At 31.2% G+C, this 19,923-nt stretch overlaps 1 protein-coding gene across 2 annotated transcripts in view; it reads right to left on the reverse strand.

Annotated features, from left to right (window-relative positions):
• Nucleotides 1-19,923, reverse strand: part of LOC122513307 (matrix metalloproteinase-2-like) — a 118,868-nt gene that overhangs the window by 6,147 nt on the left and 92,798 nt on the right. For both annotated transcript variants that reach the window (XM_043629605.1, XM_043629606.1), the window contains 3 exons: nt 10,695-10,841; nt 9,642-9,784; nt 3,348-3,506 (listed from right to left, as the gene is read on the reverse strand). In XM_043629605.1, the coding sequence (XP_043485540.1) occupies nt 3,348-3,506; nt 9,642-9,784; nt 10,695-10,841 (449 nt within the window). The remainder of the gene's footprint in view (nt 1-3,347; nt 3,507-9,641; nt 9,785-10,694; nt 10,842-19,923) is intronic.

A 19,923-nucleotide genomic window follows, 5' to 3' on the forward strand; every position in this document is an offset into this window, starting at 1 on the left:
GAAATACTCTTAACACCGGCATTGCTCCAGTTCTCTCGTTTATCCAATTATTTCCCTTCGACCCTTCGAATAATTAGCTGCAGGTTAACAAATAAGAAAAATCTACGGTAAAGAGTAAAAAAGAAAGGAAATAATGTCGGAAATGCAACCGAAGAAGAAAGAAGAAGAAAATTAACGAGAAGAAAAGGGATGAAATAATTATTTCAATAGAAATTCGTCGAACGCTTTTAACCCTTGAACTAAGTAAGTGGAATTTAGGATCGTGATAGTAACGGCGGTTGGGGGTTGTATTGAAAGTGGGGGGAGGGAGGGGGGGTTGAGGAAGGCAAAGGGAATGGGAATATCTGGTAAGAGGAGAGAAAAGATTCCGAGGGATAAAGGGAAACAACAACAAGCGGTCTACCCTTTTGCCAGTGTTCTTCTTCTTCTTCTTCTTCTTCTTCTTCTTCTTCTTCTTCTTCTTCTTCTTCTCCTCTTCATCGATAAAAGACTGAAACGAATCTTTCATAGAAGAAGATAAAAAAAAGAAAAGAAAAAAGAAGAATAATAGCGAATACTCCTCTCCTTCTTTTTTTTCTTTCTTTCTTTTTTAAAAACATCCCCCCCCATCCTCCCTCTCCCACTGTACAAAACCATCCCCAACCTCCGAAGGTAAACCCTGTTATCTTTTTCGTTCTATCCCCTTTTTGTGAAGATCTTCATCATCCTTTTGCTTTTCCGCGGAACGGAAAAGGGAAACAAGGACGAATTCCAGTGTTCCTGTTCTATACCTTTTTCGTGTATACCTATATATTTATTTCGTTCTTTAAAGCTGAAAGCTTATTTCCTCTGGAAATACATATATATATGGGAACTATAAAGTTGAATGAATTTCCTGAAATTTTGGAAGGGGTCCCCTCCCGCCGTGTAACAATACGTTCCCCTTTAATTTGTTCGAATTTGAACGGTAAAATTCCTAGGAACGATATTACATTAAAAAATAAAAGGAATTTTAATAAAGAATAAAAGAAAACAACACACACACACACACACATATATACACATGAGTTTTTCGAATTCTTATGACGTGGAAAATATTTTGAAAACTAAGGAAACATCATCGAGAGAAATAATACAAAGAATAATACTACCACCACTAGCACCACCCCAACTACAACTACTACTACTACTATTGCTACTACTACTAATACTATTACTACTGCTGCTACTACTAGTTCGATAGACTCCTCGTTCGAGTACCACCATTCAAGCACATCCCCCTTTTCATGGAAAACAAATGTGACCATCGCCCTTTCAGTACTCGCCGCGAAACCAACGGCGAGTTAACGTGTACCGGGTCGTGTTCGTAACGCAAACACGTTACACACACACACACATACACATGGTAATGGTATAGGAAAAGGAATGGGAACGAAGATGGAAAGAGAAAGAGAAAGAGAAAGAGAGAGAGAGTTGGAATGCATTTGCGATCCCTCTGGAAAACCGACAAAGCTGGCATAGTAAATCACTCTTGGTCTGCCTGCCCAACTACCCCTCCCCCTCCACCCCCATCTCCTCCTCATCACCACCCTCTTTACGACCGACCCATATCCCACAGGGAAACAAAAAACCTTTTCCTGGTCATTCTTTATATTTTATTCACGTTTCATTTCATCCTCGTCTGACTCTACTACGTGTGTACCCCTTTTCTAAACTCACGGTTTAAACAGTGATAGAAATCAGACTATCCTAATGATTTTATTATAATGATGATTATTTTTTGTTAACATACTATATTGTCGTGAATATTTCGTTTTGATTTTTGTCGAGACAAGGGCTGTGAAGAGGAATATGAACAAATTGTACATGGAAAAGTATAGAATTTGTTTGTACAAAATACGTTTGTATAATATTACAGGTGAGAATTATAGTAATTTTGAATAAATGTACTGTGTTTTCGAAAACAATGTTGAATTTTATTATTAGGTCTTCTTTATTTAAAGTTTGATTATGTAAGATAGCGCGTGATGATTTATGTTGGAATATTTGATATGCACATATTATAAGGAAAGTCATTACTTATATTATCTTTTCAAATATTACCGAGGAGTTATATATGTTCTGTTTCAAGTGTTGTTTAAGATGGCTTTAAGGTTCTCGAGTTATTCAGAAATTGTTCATTCTTGGTATGCATCATAAATCATCATTAAAGATTATACGATGGAATTTTCCTAACAATCCTAATGCAATAAATATCGTTTAATATTAAACATCAAATATTTCAACTTTTCATCCGATAAGTTGTTTTCCTTTTTTTACACGCGTTTCATTTATTTCTACGAGTTAAAAATTAACGCGACGAGTTGAAGAATTCTTTTTTTACTCTACGCGATTCTTGAATAATAAATAAATAAATAAGTAAAAAGTAGTTGCGAATGAGTAATAGGTTTTTAAGATCAACGAGGTAGCTTTTCAATCTCGTCCTGTATTTAAAAATACATTTGTGTCAGTTTGGCGGTGTTTAGAAAAGAGAAACCTATTCATTATTTGTAGGAAATACTTGCTCAGTCTGACTATACGACGACTTTACTACTTGTCTGCTCAAACGTTTTACCTACTTCACTGGCGCCAACTCAAACTGCCTCCCTACTACTGATGCCACTTACTATCACTTTCTTTACATCGTTGTAGTAGTAGACATACACACACACACACACATACACGTATATAATACTAGTCAAACGTTTCTCTTAGTATCCTTTTCGTAAATTCAACTCTATTTCTATTTATCTGTCTATCCGTCTATCTATCTGTCTATTTATTTTATCTATTGGATTGTAACCTATAGGGTGTTCTAAAATAACAATCCATTGCCATCGTGCCAATTAGATTAAAAAACAAAATCTTGTTATTTTCCTGATAAATAAGAATAAAATAACGTTCTATTGGCATCATTATAATAGTTCCTTTGAAACAATCGCGTTAAATTTTCACGTTATTTCGATATAGAACCACAAAGGAGAGATAAATTTCGAACGGTTGTTATTCGCGAAAATTCTATTGGTCGAAAGAAAGATTTGAGAGAAAAAAGAAAAATAATTGGAAAAAAATAAATATCCTTGCGAATATATTTTCAATCCTTTTATTTTGTGTTATTTCGAGTGAAGAAAGAAATAAAGGACAGACGCAAAAAATAAAAAGGGACGAATATACCCGGTGTCCCAAAACTAAAAACTAAAAAAAAAAAACAAAAGTACGAACATTTTCAAAGAAACTTTTGTATTCTATTAAAAGAATAATAATGAAAAATGTGTGCACGTGTGTGTATGTGTGTGTATGTGTGTGTATGTGCAATAATAATGACTTACCATACATCTGTTGTATTCCATGTCTATCGTCTTCTGGTAGCTCGTAATTAGGACTCAATCCTTGATACCAAGGATACATTAGAGCTCCTTGAACAGAACTATGTGCCAGGCCAAGGGAATGACCAAATTCGTGAGCAGCTACGGCGAATAGGCTAGTTCCTGGAAATTATGAAATACTATAATAAATATTATTTCGCAGAGATATAATTTGTTTATCAAAAGTTATACGTTCGATAAATAAATGAAATTTATTTTCAGAGATATTGTAATACGTTGTTAACGCGATATTATTAACAAATTTAAATGAAAATTTGTAATATAATAGAAAGAAAAAAAAAAAGAAGCAAAGAAATAAGTTTTGCTCGAGTTAAGTGGAATGTTTCGTATTATAAAAAAGATTCTTCTTGTATATATAATATCACTTTCTACTTCTTCTTCTTCGAGTTGTTATTCTTGTTTTCATTTCTTCAGCATCGTTTTTTCGAAATTTCGATCAAGAAAACGTACACCATAGTTGAATAGCAGTAAATTGCAGAACCTTGCCAGCTGATGGTAACGGCCCTCGCAATTTCAAAATATCCTACCTAGGAAAGTTTGTAACGAGGAAACTTGCTTTAAGTGTAGTCCCTCGAGCTACCTCAACGTTCTCTCTTTCTCTTTCCTTCCTTCCTTCTTCTTCAAGTTCCCTTTTCCCCCCTTTCCCTACGAGTCCTTTCATCTTTCCACTCTTCTTCTTCTATTCCTAGGAAGTTGATCTGTCCAAAGATAGTCGACGAACAAGTCAAGGAAACCGATAACAACTAGGAATAGTTGTGTACTCAGGGACGTATCAAAAGTCGAGAAATAGTTTCATCGTAAATTTTAAATGATCTATCTTCGACAATGAGGATTTCATGATTTTCAGATGAGAGTTCATTCGTTTGGTGATTAACTAAAATATTTTAAATATTATTATATTTATATTTTTATATTATTTTATATTATTATTATATTTTTTATATATTATTTTATTATATTATTTTATTATATTTATTTTATTATATTATATTATATTTATATATATTATATTATATTAATTTAATAATTCCTACAAAAATATATATAATTAAAGTAACCCTTCTCTTATATGATACCCATGATTTTATTACTTTAAGGTAATTTATTATAATTTTGAAATATGTTAAAGAAATAATTACGTTTATCCAGTATTGTATAACATACAATGTTTTATTGCAATTTTCTTGTCAAGTTGAAGCAAAACCCAAAGATAGATTGATGCAACGAGATTCTTGGCTCGTTTCTCATCGTTCACAAATGCAAGATAATCTCTAACCACGGATTAGAACTATTGGCTTGTCCCAACGTTAACGATTTACGAGCCAAGAATTTTAACAAACATTTGTTAGAACAATACATTTTTCTTTTATTTCTTAATTTACACGTACGCAGATAGTTTTTATGATTTATTATTTAAATGTAATTTTTAAAAGTAAAATTTTTGTTTTAAAACGGTGCGAGTATAAAAGAAATAAGAAAGAAAAAGAAAGAAAGGGTAGAAAGGGGGGATGAAGGGAAAAAAGGGAAGAAGGATGTCCGATTTTGATAAAAAAAAATCCTTCTCGAATTAAAGTGCAGTCGAAAGTAGGCCAACGCTCAGTGTATTTTATTCTCTCTCTCTCTCTCTTTCTTTCCTTCTTTATCTTTTTATTTGCACACACATGCTAGCTACAGTTTTTATATTATATTTCGTGCCTGGTAGAAACTAATGTGGATAAAGAATATATAAATACTTTTTTATTTTTAATAATGAAACATTCAACGTTTCGGAGAGATCGTTTATTCAATATTTTATTCAAAATAGAAAAATATATTATATATAATAAAATTATAATATTATTATTATATAATATAATAATATATATATATTTTATTATAATAAAATTATAATATTATTTATTATATAATAAAATGATAATATTTTTAATATTTAATTTTTGCGTTTAATATGAATTAATAATAAAACAAACGATATTGGAAAAGATATTGTTCTAATGTAAAATGATATTTTATCAATTATCAAGTACAGTGATTTTATTCGAAAAGGAAAGTTATTGAAATGTGTGAAATCGACTATGAACTCGTTCGTTCATGTTGATTCCTTTCGATTGATCGAACGGATACCACCCATTGAATATTTATCGAAGTCAACCTCAGTATTTACCAAGGTGCCAGAATCGAAACCAATTGGTAAATACTGAAAATCGATATATACATATATTTATCTTTCCCCCCCACCCCCATATATAATTTCACACATATTCCCCATCTCACTTTCACACACTTACACATATATTGATATTGATATTGCTAAAAAACTTTCTCACAAATGCTTAACTGTTTTGTCATCCCTGTTACTCGTATAAAATACCAAAAAAAAAAAAAAAAAGAGAAACTATTCAAATTTATATTTTTGTTTCACACACACACACACACACACGTGTTCTTCGATAGAGTCAATAATTTTTATCAATTTGATTTTTATTACAGACATACTATGACTATTATTTTTATCTCTATCGTTTTTATTACATTTGTATCTCTTTCATTTCCTCCTCCTCCTCCCCTCCCCCTCCTTCCCATCCCCATAAACTTCTCTATTTGCTATCTTCTCTCATTTTTATTGATACGCGCTCGATATTATTACCACTTTAATTTTTTTGTTCATTTCTATTTCTATTTCTATATTTATTTTTCCTAACACGCGGACTACTTTTATCTTTATCCTCGTTCACTTCACTTTAATATACACTCGCGTATGCTATAAATATGAAACACGTATAACACACATTTATATGTGAATAAATACACATGGGATTTCTATCTTTCTTATCACGTAATATTACTATTTCTATCTATCTCTCTTTCTTTCTCTTTCCCTTTCTCTATTTTTTATTTCGTACATACTTTATTTTTAAAGTGAAACTTCTCTCGAGTAGGATACAGAACATTTTCGATCGAGATGAAAAGTGAAAAGTTTACAGGGGTGTGCCTCCTTATTTAAGTGGTGGTGGTGATGGTGATGATGATGGGGGAACGAAACGAGGACAAAATAAAAAAAAAAAAGAAAAAAAGAAGAATCTCAAATGTATTATAAATAAAAATATACAATTGATTTATGTCAATCATACTTTTCAATCTTTTTCACGTTTATATTAAATCATCTTATTCGATTTATCTTCCCTTTAATTTTTGTACTCGCGAATAAAATATTATTTATATCATTAGAAAAAAAAAAATGATTTGTTAACAAAAATACGTTATTGTATGCGTTTAATATACGTGTAATTAATATTTACGATTAGTCAGGGTTTTGATCGTGAAATTTCGGAAAGATTTTTTATTTTCTATTATTTTTCGTCTACTTTTCTTTTTCTATTTTAGCGATCTCTCAGCTATTTTGCCATCTCATCGATAGCTTTGCCGATAACTCGAGACACCCTTCGACTTTTCCATACACGAGGCTCGAGGCAAATATGAATTTTTCATAAACGACTAAATGGAACACGCTACTAGTACTACGCACACACTAGGAGTAGGGGGTGTTGTATGACAGTGGGAGAGAGGAAAGGGGGAACCCCACCCCCATCCCCACCTACTCTTCTCATAAAATATTCAAAATGTCGAGGAAGCTGATTTTCAGCTATCTCGCAAATTCGCTTCGAGTAGTGCTTTTCTCTCTACCTGTACCCCCCACTCCCACCCCATTCCCATTTCACCCCCATTTTCTCCCATCGTCACCATCTTTTACTATTTTTATTATAGATCATAGAACGATGTTTATTATTCTTCGAACAACTAAACGATTAAGCATTTATTTTTCTGTTTTATTTTGTTTAATTAGTCTCTTCCAGTATTGGCATACTCGAATCGCATAATTTCATTGCTTAAGATACTTCAAATACATCTCTTCTTTTAAATGATACCCATCCAGTACTCGTTTGCATTTAAAATTCATCCCTCGGTGTAATAGTTTTTCTCCGAGAAACGTTCATTTCAATTAAACTAGTCTATTGTTTCATCGATTAAAAAAAAAAAGTAGGAAAGAAGAGGAAACAAAAAAATCCTGACAATGAGAGAAGGCAAATAACGTTTAAAAGGATAATATTTAATGAGTCTCGATATTTCCGTGCTTTTAAAATGATACGATATAATATACAGATATATATATATACCTGCATAAGTATGTATAATACTTTGTACATATTGGGTCGGGGAAAAAGTATCTTCGTGTATAATAAATGTAAAATTTCTCGTCAAAGAAACCATTCACATTGCAAATACATATTTATATTTTCGAATTCAATTCTTAAAGTAATACAAATTGATCTATAAAAAAACATTATCATCTATACCTTTCAATTTAAAAATTATACAAATGCAGTAGAAATAAATAATAACCAATACAATTAATAGAATAATAAATCAACGTTTAAAACATTCTCACCAATATAACAAAAGAAAAAAACAAAAATAATAATCCTACAATGAGATGTTCCATATTGAACGTGTTCAAATACGACAATACTTTTTCCCCAACCCAATATATAAAAGTGGTCAGTATCATTAAACATCCCCCTCTCATTTTACCCCCTACTCTTATCCACAACCCTCTCTTTAAAGTTTCTACTTATTCCCTCTATTCTTGTTTTTCCCAAGAGAGAGAGAGAGAGAGAGAGAGAGAGAGAGAGAGAGAGAGAGAGAGAGAGAGAGAGAGAGAGAGCGAGAGAGAGAGAGAGAGAGAGAGAGAGAGAGAGAAATAATAAGAAGAAATAAATAAAGGGGGAGGAAAAAAATAGAACAAAAGTAAAAGAAGAAAAATAGTAAAAAAAAAACAAAACAAAACAAAACAAAAAAACAAAAAGGAAGTTTCGTTCCTCCTTCTCGTAAATGTATTCGTATATTAAACGAGAGGAACGTTGGAATTCGTAGTTGTGGGACGTTGTGGTGTTCTTGCAACCGTTATAACTATGCTAATGGCGGCTGTTATGTCGAGAATCAAACCTTCCATCTCTCTCCTGCACATTGGGAAGGTAGCATTGATGCATAAATGAGAGAGGAAGAGGGAGAGGGAGAGAGAGAGAGATAAGCCGACGTTATTAACGAGACCAATTTGGAATCACTGTTCGACGGTAGAATGTAAAGACCCAGAGAATTGTCGAAAGGGATTCCATTCTAATACCTAGAACAACCCTTGCTTGCACGATCTTCTATCTACCTGTCTATCTGTCTATTTTTCTCTCTTTCTCTTTCTTTTTCTTTATTTTTCTTTCAGTGTAATCGCGAAGAATGGATTTCATATCTTTCCGGAACGCATTCGACAAATATTTTTTTATTTTTATATATATTTTGTTTAATTTGTTGTTATTGTATATTTTTGTTTTGTTTTTTTTAATTAAATCGAAGATTAAGATTGTATTTTTTGTAAAGACACGATAATTAATTTAATTAGAAAATTCGTTGGATTTTTCATTTGATTTCATTTCATTTTATCATTATCGTTTGGTTTTTATTGTATTAGTCGATGTATTTATTATTAATGTTTGTATTATCGATTTAATTTGAATCATTTTATAGCTGCATCTTAATTAAGATATTTATTTAATATTAATATTATTATTTGGAATAATAGATGAATAATATAATATCATATAAAATTTCTAAATCGTGTATAACATATGATTCTTTATTCAGTTTCCTTTTTTCTTATATTCTATCGAAAGAAATTGATAACGTCGAAGAAAATCCGCAAACATACGAATCCTCGACTTATTCCATATTCTTTTCGAGGCAGCCATTTTTTAACGTGACCCACTTGGCAAAAAATCAAAAAGAAAAAGAAAAAGAAATGCTACTACTATTTCTAATCGTTATTCTTACAATTCTTTTGACATAATCATTGAAGAAAAATGAAATTTTAACGGAACACGATTATATATATGAGCCGTTTATTTTGAAAGTGGCCTAACTCTATTCTTGGTAAGAAAACGCATATTATTCACTTAATAATTGCCATTATTTTAATAGCAACTGTAAATTGAACACCTTTAGATACACTTAAGCAACATAACTCATTGTTATTCTTTACGTATATTTTGAATTGCATTGAAACGCAAACCTTTAAATATCTCAATTTAAGGTTATATGGAGTTAGGCCACTTTCAAAATAAACGGCTCATATATACACGACACTTGTCATATAATTGATTATTTTGAATTGCTTTTTTTGTTATTTACCTTCCTCATTGCTGTTGTCCTGGAGATACCAAATTTCTTCTTCATCGAAATGCGCATCCCCGCCACGATCTTTGCCAGGGAAAAATGCGTGGGCCAAGATTTGTCCTCTTCCATCGAATGGATATCCATCGCCATGAGAACCACTATAAAAAAACAATTCCCCTTAGAGTAAAGAAAAAAAAAACAGACACCAATCAATCTACGAACTAATAAAAAGAAAGGAAAAAAAAAAAACAATTCATTTTAAGGGTATTAAAGATATCATAATTTTGTTTCTCGACGATTTCATTCGAGTGAGATATAACTTTGATGGAAAATAAAAAAGTCGATAAAAACACCATGACAAAGTATACGATTAAATTCCTTATACGTGAATACAACGTATATGTGTGTGACGGTCTCCTTTGATAACATGTAATAACGTTTATTGCCTCTTTATCGATCTACATATCCACATATACTTATACAAACGCAAACATACGTATACAGAAACACATACACACACATATATATATTTACTCAACGTATATAAACGCACATTGATGTGTTTGCACGTGTATATATAATCATACATATATAATCTATAAATGCATACACATACATATGTGTATATAGAAATATTCATATATATATTATACACATGTATAGAAATATCTGTACATATATATATAAACATAGAAGTAATATTTACATATAGTAATTTATAACACGTTAGTGGTTTGTGTTAGTGCATTCACGCGAACAAAACAAATCCCTCGCAGGCAAGTTCATGCGAATACCAAGGCTTATTAACGTTAAACGATAATTACACACCACAGGGTGTTTTCTATGATGTTTTATAACCAAACCCCTTCCAAACATTAAATTCCTTTCAACTAAACTACCTTTATTTTACTCATTCAGCTATTTTACTATGGTTATTTAAGATAATAGAATAGAAAAGAAAAGAAATGAAAATACAAGAGATAAGATTGCTGTACGTTGAAGATTTATCCTTCATTGAAATTTATCTTATGCTGTTTTTTTTTTTTATAAATAAATAAAATCTCTCACCGATGGAAGTAAACCAAGATGTCAGCACGGTCACTGTTAACTTCCTGAAAAGTAAGTTTCGAATTTCTGGCCCAAAGGTCGAGTGCTTTGCTCAATTCCAGTCGAACTCCACCAGTTTCCAGGCCGCTTGGTTGATTGGTTCTCAAACTGTAACAGAAGATAAACAATAGATAAACGTTTAATCCAATTCTAATTTCAAACAATTTTAAAGTCGTACGATAATTTTCGAACAGAAAGAAATTATTGAATAACAAATTGTTGAACACTTGTTTTATCATACAAATCATTGGATTCGTTAAGTATAAACTTTTTAATACATATATTCAATTTTGATTTTCTTACTGAAATTATTAATATTTATTATTCCTCTCTTGTTCGATTATACAAATCATTAAGTATGAAATTTTTAATGCATATCATATTGTCAATTGTTTACACAATTACATACTTACATTTATACTTATAAAATTATATAGAAAAATTTCAATTACTTGATGATATAATATATAATATAATATATTATAAAATATAATAAATATAATTATATATAAATTATATAAAATATTATATTCGTTTGAATATTAATTTTGTAGATTTAATGTAGTAAAGGGGGTAAAATGAATTTGTCATTGATTGCAATAAATCAACGTCGAATATTAAATCATCTTATCGTATCCCTAAACTTAAGATATAGTATTTCCATCCTAGAGAGAGGGTTATGAAAGAGAAGGATAAAATAGATAGGTGAAGAAGGAGGAAAAGGATCAAGGGAATAAATAGATGAGGGATGTGGGAAGTAATCCAAAGAACGTTCATAACAACTCTCGAAGGAAGGTTACGATTAAAGAGATTTAAGGCTGAAACTTTCGAGGCTTTCTCGCAAAAGAGGAAAATTGTTATTTGCCGTTATCGATCCTCCTTTTTTCCTTTTACTCGTAATTTTCAATCAATTTGCATAATGTTTCCTTTTTCTACTTTTTTTTTTTGGAGAAACTATTTTAATTACAAATATTCGAGGATAATTTAATCCATAATTTGTGGGTAGAAATAAAGTCAGGTCTATCCGTATGATTCACAAAATAAAACGAAATTGCATCGGTGGTTTGAGTTTTTCAGACAAAACGTATATTTCATAATCAATCGAGTGAACTATAGATCGATTACTATGTTTCTTCTTATATAATAGAATGAAAATTGAGATTAAATGTAGGAAACAATATTTGAATCAAATTAATTGGATTAGTATTACTCGCTCATTAAAAACTTATAATTGGTTATCATAGCAAACGATACCTGACACTTATATTTTATATAAAAAAAATAAATAAAAAGAATCAGTAATTGTATTCTCTTGGATTACAATTTATACGAAAAAACTAATACCTAAATTTCGTATTATCTTTAACTAAACAAAAATCTACTAGAAATTATTTTGGAACCATCTTGTATAAAGTATAGCATGCAATAACGTTCAGCAGGGTTGATTTAAAACTATACTACGTTCTTGGCAAATAGTCTCATCTCTTCTTTATCCCCCTCCTCCTAATATACATTTCTGTTGATTTATATACACAGTGTATACAAATAATCTTCAAGCAAATACGCATAAGGAACAGGAAGATTACCAACCAACGATTGAGATACTAAATACCACGATGATCAGTCACCCCTCGCTTCTACCTCCTCCTCAGTAATCCCATAACGTTGCACACGATTGCACATGCTTGCATTTACATTTTTTAAATAATATTTTAATACATTACGCGTAATATATGATAAAAAAAAATCATTAATTATGTAAAATTAGGGTAGTATTCAACGTGTCAAAACGATGTTAAATAATTTCAATAAAATCTTATTCGTGTCTTTTTGAAAATATAAAATATATGGGAAGTTGAGGGTGACGAGGGTGAGGGAGGGGGTTGGGTGGGAGGGGTGAGTGGTTTTTCAAGAAAGAGAGAATCAAAAGAGAGGAAAAATTCAATTCGAGTTCACGTCATAAATGGGGAAAGGACGAAAAGAAAAATAAATTGAATACCGCACTGAGGAATAGTTTTTTTTTTCTTTTTTTCTTTTTTTTTTTTTTTTTATAGTTTCTTCGTCGTACAGTGATAGAAACCGACTCTGACTTGAACGTCCACGAAGTTCTTTTCCATTTGAATGAAACACGACCATGCTTTTCCGCTTGTTTCTGTTACACAAACTCAGACATATATATGTGTGTGTGTGTGTGTGTATAAATGAAAGATCCTGTTTAAAGGAGATTGAAATTGACTTTGGTTACTCTTTTGCTATTTCTCTTTTTTTTACAGAGTGAATCAAAAATATATTTGCGATTTGAAAAAAAATATCAATCTATTCGATAAGATTTTCAAATCTTATTAAGAAACTCCCCAAATATTTTCCATATTTTTACGAGTCTAATTATAAACTGACTTACTTTAAAAACAAACTTTCTACAAGATAATAATGATAATAATAAATTATGAAAATTTTTCTATTCACTTTCCTACGTAAGATTTAATTACGACACAACTTTTACTGTGAACCATACAAAATTTAGGGGAAAGGAAAAAGCACAAAGTATTTAAAAAAATATATTTGAATCACCCTGTACGTAAGATTTGATTTTCTATCTCCCTCTCTCTTCCTTGCTAGCACACACATACACACACAATTGTTATTTTAAAAGAGAGAGAGAGAGAGAGAGAGGATAAAGTTAGAGCACTCGTGTACCCACCACTGGTGTTTATTCGTCATAGAAATACAACTTCTGTGTCTCTGGTAGTTGTCTTTTGGAAAGTTTTTCGTGATCCCGATACCGTGGAGACACCCGAGAGTCTCAAGTTTAGATGTCGAAGTTACTCAAGTACTTTATTATATATATACATATATAGGGTGTATACTTTTTTATATATATATATAAACTTTCGTATATTTCAAACTAAAACTTTTTCGGTGTGGAGAAGAGAGTACAAGATTATATTATATATTTATTTTTTGTCTAGTGAAATTTTTAGTTTGATCTTTCGAATTAATTTTTTATACTGCGATCTATCGAATTTTCTTTTTTTTATATATATATATATATATTAATTCCGATTAAATTATATACACGAGTTTACGAAGAATTGTTTTATATCGAAGCATTAATTAATAATCAGAATTTATTTTATAAAGTATTTATTTATTAATTAAATGTAAAGAAAAGAAACAATTTGTCAAATGTAGGTTACGTTTGATATATATGATATAAAAATGTCTACCGATAGGCCGCCATATTGTTTCGCAATACGGTAAACGTCGAATACAAAAGTGAATTATATGAAAAAGGAGACATAATGAAATAATACGGAGGAAAACACAATTGTAATTTGAAACGAAACGGAAATATAATTCGTTCGAAGTAATAATTAACATAAATCAGAATTTATTTCATTGTATTATTATATCAATTAATTAAATGCAAGCAAAACATAACGATTGCGTTAGATTTGTTTGGTTATGTATTCCGAATGAGCTGACATTTTGCTTTTAGAGTTTTTATTTTAGAATTAAATTAACAATACTTATCGCGTTTTCTTCGATTATAAAATAAACGTAAAATAGAGAAAGAACGAATACAAATGGGAGAGAGATAGAGAGAGATGGAAACGGTTTGAGATATTTTTTATCACCATCAGTGGGCAGAGAGATCAGTGTTTATGGCAATGAGTTGGACGCGTCGAATGACAAACGTCCTTTATGTTATCGTTCGGTTATCTATGATCGGATGGAAAGCAGAAACACGACAATGCCAACGTATAATATCCCCTCCCCCCGAACACCCCTTGTCGCCAATCCCCAGACCACCCCCTTCACTCGTTTTGTCAGCCTGTTTCCGTTTACCACGACTGTAAAATGTCAAACAGAAAACAAACACCATATATATATGTTGTTCTGTGCTTGAGGTAGGATCTCAATCGATTTTCGATTACGTTAGAACAACGATGTATGGCAAAAGGTAGGAAATACTTCAGATAAAACCTTGATTTATGACTTTCTATTCGAGTTTTTTATTCGTCTTTCAAGCGAAATATAATAAAAAATATTGTTCTTTTGTTTTCTTTATTTATAGGTCAATGTTATACATACGTAATACTTATATTTCTTAAAAAAAAAATGATAATTAAAATATAAATAATATTTGAAAAATTAATTAAAAAAGAGAGTAATATTATTCCCAGGGAAGAGAATAAATGTTCGAAGTTAATTAGGTAGTTTAAGAGGATAAAGTTACCCTCCTATTTTCTCTCTCGTCTATTTATCGAAACTGAAACTGAAAACTGTAAACGAAATATCCGATAGAGTTTAATCGAACTGCCCATAATTATTGTCCGTTTAAACCGACGAGTCAAGCTTTTCGACTCCCTATTATTTCAAGTTAAAGCTTCGTAACGATTTGTTGCTTGTAAAGGGTGCTAATTACCCTGGGTGCTTGCATGCGTAGATGAACGTTCGGGGTATCCCACCCTATAACAATTCATTCCCGTTTTCATATAACTCACCCCCTTCGAACTACCCCCTCCTCCTCCTCCTCTTCCTCCCCCACACTCCCATCATTATCCTCTAACCCAGTGCCATCATACACGTCCCTGCTCTTGCTACCCCCGCCCTTATTTCCTATTCCCAATTCTATCCCCCCCTCTCTCATTCCTATCACTTCCAATACCTCTACTCAATCTATACGAGTATGTACAGTGATTAATGTTCCAGGTTGGTTCGAAATTGCAACGTTTACGATGTCAACTTTCGAGAAATATGAGTTTATTCGTTTTCGAATAGTTATTTTTCCTAATTTGACGATGATCGATGAATTCCGTTTTGTCAATTGCTACGCACTTTATTTTATTTTATTTTATTCTATTTTTTTTTTTATTTATTTTTTCCTATTTCCTTATGACAGATATTAACTAACACGATCGGTTATATATCTATATTTATATATTTTAAATTGTACACGATCGATATAGAAAATCTGATATCGATCTAATGTTTAATATGATTAATGATTGGCCTATAGAAATAATTATAATTTAATACGTACACGTGTGTGTTGTAAACGGGGGGTAGAGGGTGGACACAACCCAATTTTATCCGATAGGCATATATCATCATTTGCGATGATTTATATGCAACGCATGAATAAGAGAGAGAGAGGAGAGAAATATAGGAAAAGTGATTTTCGGATTGTCGTCGTGGTGTTAAATCGTTCCCTCGATATATCGGTTCTTCCGTCAATAATCTCGTTATTTTAAGTGTACCTCTCTTTCACCAGTGTGTCAGATGGAACCCAACCATTGACACGCTTTTCAATTTCCTCTCGAATGTCGGCTCTCGTTGTTGTCATGATCAAGAGAGAGAGAGAGAGAGAAAGTAAAGAAGAATCACCGAAAGATTTCTTTCGAGTATCAATCTATTTGTCTTCTTCTTCTTTTTCCATTCTTAAACCCTTTATCGTAGCAAACCTTTGTCGGTGGGTATTACACAGTCAAGTATTTGTTATCTCTCGTTGGAGAAGAATTTTTTCTGGATAATGATATTCCTCGATATGATTTTTTGTTTATTTAATTGGATAATTATGTGTTGAAGTACCAAACCGAAGTATTTTTTTTTTTTTAATAATATTTTATTGACCCTAGAGCCTAGGCTCCCTAAAGGCCATTAATTACAGTATAGTACAATGTAATGTATAGATAAAACAAAACGGTAATTAAAATTATGTAATTATTATTAAACTTATCATTATATTAGTAGTAACGCACAGTAAGTAGATAAATGTAAAAGAAAATAGTAAATAATAAATAAAAGTATAATAGTTCTATAATAGTAGTATAGTAGTATTGGTTCAAAGCAATAAAAACATATGGTTTAAAAAAAAAAAAATTAAATAAAATTAAATTAAATCGTAAGTCACAAAACACGCTGAATATCTCTATCGATAAAATAGGTATAAAATCTTAATCTGAATTCTTTATAGTCACTTAGAGCTACGATATCTTCCGGTAGTTGATTCCACATCCAATTGCCTGACAGCACGACCACGAACAGAAGTAAGAATACTAAAGTTCGTTCTTAATATTTTGTCGTGCTGAAGACGCAACATTTTGTATACTATGCAACCCATTAAGAAGTCACGTCGATCTTGTAAAGTAAACCATCCTAAAACTCTTCTAATAATATGCTGATATCGTTGCAAACGAAAGATAAAGCGAATACAAGCGTTAAACTTTATTTGTAATTTAGTTTGTAATGTTCCTGAGATGTTTGTATAAGCTGCTGAACAATAATCAAAGATTGGTAATATTAAGGTGGCAACCTTTTTAATAGTATAGAAGTATCATCTTATATTATCAAAATAACTAGACCACCGAGTATTTAAACTTTCTTTCATTAATCATATGTTCGTCAAATTTTATTTTTAATCAGTCAAAATACACACACGCGCGAACACACGCGTATATTTTATGATCGGTCTTATGGTTGGATCATATCTGTATGATGTTGTATGGCAGACGATAGAAGGAGAATAGTCTGAACACGATTGCAATCACTGTCAAAGGCATTCGCGATTGTTCCAAGTACCTGCCTTGTTATCTTCTCTCTCTCTCTATCTCTCACACACACACACACACACATACACTATGATTTTCCCGATCATCTCAATCTCTCAGCTGATCGAGGATCGAGTCCTGTCTTCTCCAAGTACGTTCCTCGTACTCTTCGAAGCTTCTATTCTATCATCCCCCACCCCCACCCCCACCCCCCCCAACCCCATTCCTCTCTTTCACTCTCTGTTATGTGAAATGGTGTCAATATTAGAGCTGTCTCGTTGGTGAAGTGAATGCCACCACTCGTGTGCGGATGCACACGATCATCCATGGGGTTTTTTTTAGCTCTCTGTAACCCACCTGTCTCACGCACAAAATCCTTCCAGTGCAGTTGCTGCAGCTAGCTGCACCACCACCATCACCAGATACAAATACCCTGTGATTCTTTTTTTTTCTTTTTTAATCTAATTCCTTTTATATATTTTTTGTTGTTTTTTTTTTCATACAGGTGCGTATTGTGTTAGGTGACGTTTTGTTTTTGACGAATCTCGAACGAATGGTCGTTAGTTAATGGTACTTATTTTCTCGTTTATCAAAACTATGGATTACTGCGTTTGAAATCTTTTTAAAATGACTTCAACTCGATCGTGATTGAAATGTTGAAGAATACCAGAGAAAAATTAGAAATAGAATTATAATACAAGAATATAAAATAGTTTATATCAATTATTTTCTTGTCTAATAATTCTCGTTTAATATGTAAAGTTAATATATTGTTAAGTTATTTAATATAGAACGTAAAGTTTGACGATAAATGTATAGATGATATATGTGTGTGTGTATGTTTACGTGGGTGTAATAACTTCATTGAAAAATGTTCCTTTGATGGCAGAGAAGATAATCGTTTCCGGATCTTTTTTCGATTTACGAGTCTTACCATTCTCCAGATAGATAGATCGTGAATTTCGTTTCTATGGGGATTGGACACGGTTCGAATCGATTGTACCTTTAGATGGGAAATTTACGAGCTAAATTTGGGACACGAAGGATAGCATTTCCTACGTTTTCTGCATACACGCATCAGTACACACACATATACAGTTACAAATGCATACACATGTATATATTTTAATGCGAATTTACATCACATTACATTTATTATATCATCTCATTACATATAATTAGATTATATTTATTAATTTATATTTTAACGACGCGTTAACACACGATACATTTTTATTTTTCTATCAAATTATTTTCTTTCGAAAGAACAACTTGGTAAAAAAAATAATATTCACTCCCAACTTTATAAATTAAATTAAATAAATCAAAATCGTAACAATTTATAAACATTCCCGTACCCCCGTTTCTCATCGTTCATTAATTAAGATTATAATTACCAACAAAAAAAAGAAAAAGGAAAAAAAAAATAGTTAAATTCAAGGATAAAGTTTAATAATAAATTATTTTCTAACACCACACTATTCACCCATAACGTCATTTCACGTTAAAATACTTGAAAACTAACTTCAAAAGTAGCGTAGAATTTTCTAGAGAAATTTGGTCGAAGAAAAGGGTGGTGGTTTCGTTCGTGGTTTGGAAAGGGGTGGCTTTAGCTGTGAGATAAATTGGGGGGTTGTGGAGGAGGAGTTGGAGGAGGAGGGAGGGAGGGAGGGAGGGTGGGAATGTAAGAACGATAAGAAAATTCGCGAGTCGACAGTTACTACTACGTTTTCACGTTTTACGACGAGATTCTGAAGGGTTGTGAAGGGTAGTAGTAGTAGTAGTAGTAGTAACAGTGGTGAAAAAGAGGGTGAAAAGCTCAGGCTTCACTCGTTGGAAAATGAGATTCGCGTAAAAGAGATTAGGATGCTTTGAGGAATGTTAATCCTTTTGACACGCCATAAGAACATTTCACTTCCTTTTTATTCTTTTTTATTTTTTTTATTCTTTTAAAATTTGTGACGTTAACAACAATAAGCATATAATTACTCTAGTAACTTTGACCCCTTTTATTTTTCTTTCCTTTCATATATATTATTCTTTTTTATATCGCAATTTTATAATTCTTTAGATATTTATTCGTTCATTCATTCATTCATTTTGATTGACATTTTTTGTAAGTAGTATAAACCAATCTTTACACGATCGGACATATTAATTATTTTTATTTATTTATTTAATAATATTTTATTGACCCTAGAGCCTAAGCTCCCTAAAGATCATTAATTACAGTATAGTACAATGTAATGTATAGATAAAACAAAACGGAAATGAAAATTATGTAATTATTATTAAACTTATCATTATATTAGTAGTAACGTACAGTAAGTAGATAAATGTAAAAAGAAAATAGTAAATAATAAATAAAAGTATAATAGTTCTATAATAGTAGTATAGTAGTATTGGTTCAAAGCAATAAACATATGGTTTAAAAAAAAAAAAATTAAATTAAATATCTCTATCGATAAAGTAAGTATAACATCTTAATCTGAATTCTTTATAGTTTTTATTTAATTATTCATTTAATTATAGGATAAATGTAATTAACGTAATTTTAATGTCACGTAAATTTTGTTAATCTATTCGTTTCATTTACTATTATTAGAATATATGCATTGGTAAAAAGAATGATATAT

This window comes from Polistes fuscatus, unplaced genomic scaffold (assembly GCF_010416935.1).
Source record: "Polistes fuscatus isolate 324 unplaced genomic scaffold, CU_Pfus_HIC Scaffold12, whole genome shotgun sequence".
NCBI classification, from domain to species: domain Eukaryota; kingdom Metazoa; phylum Arthropoda; class Insecta; order Hymenoptera; family Vespidae; genus Polistes; species Polistes fuscatus.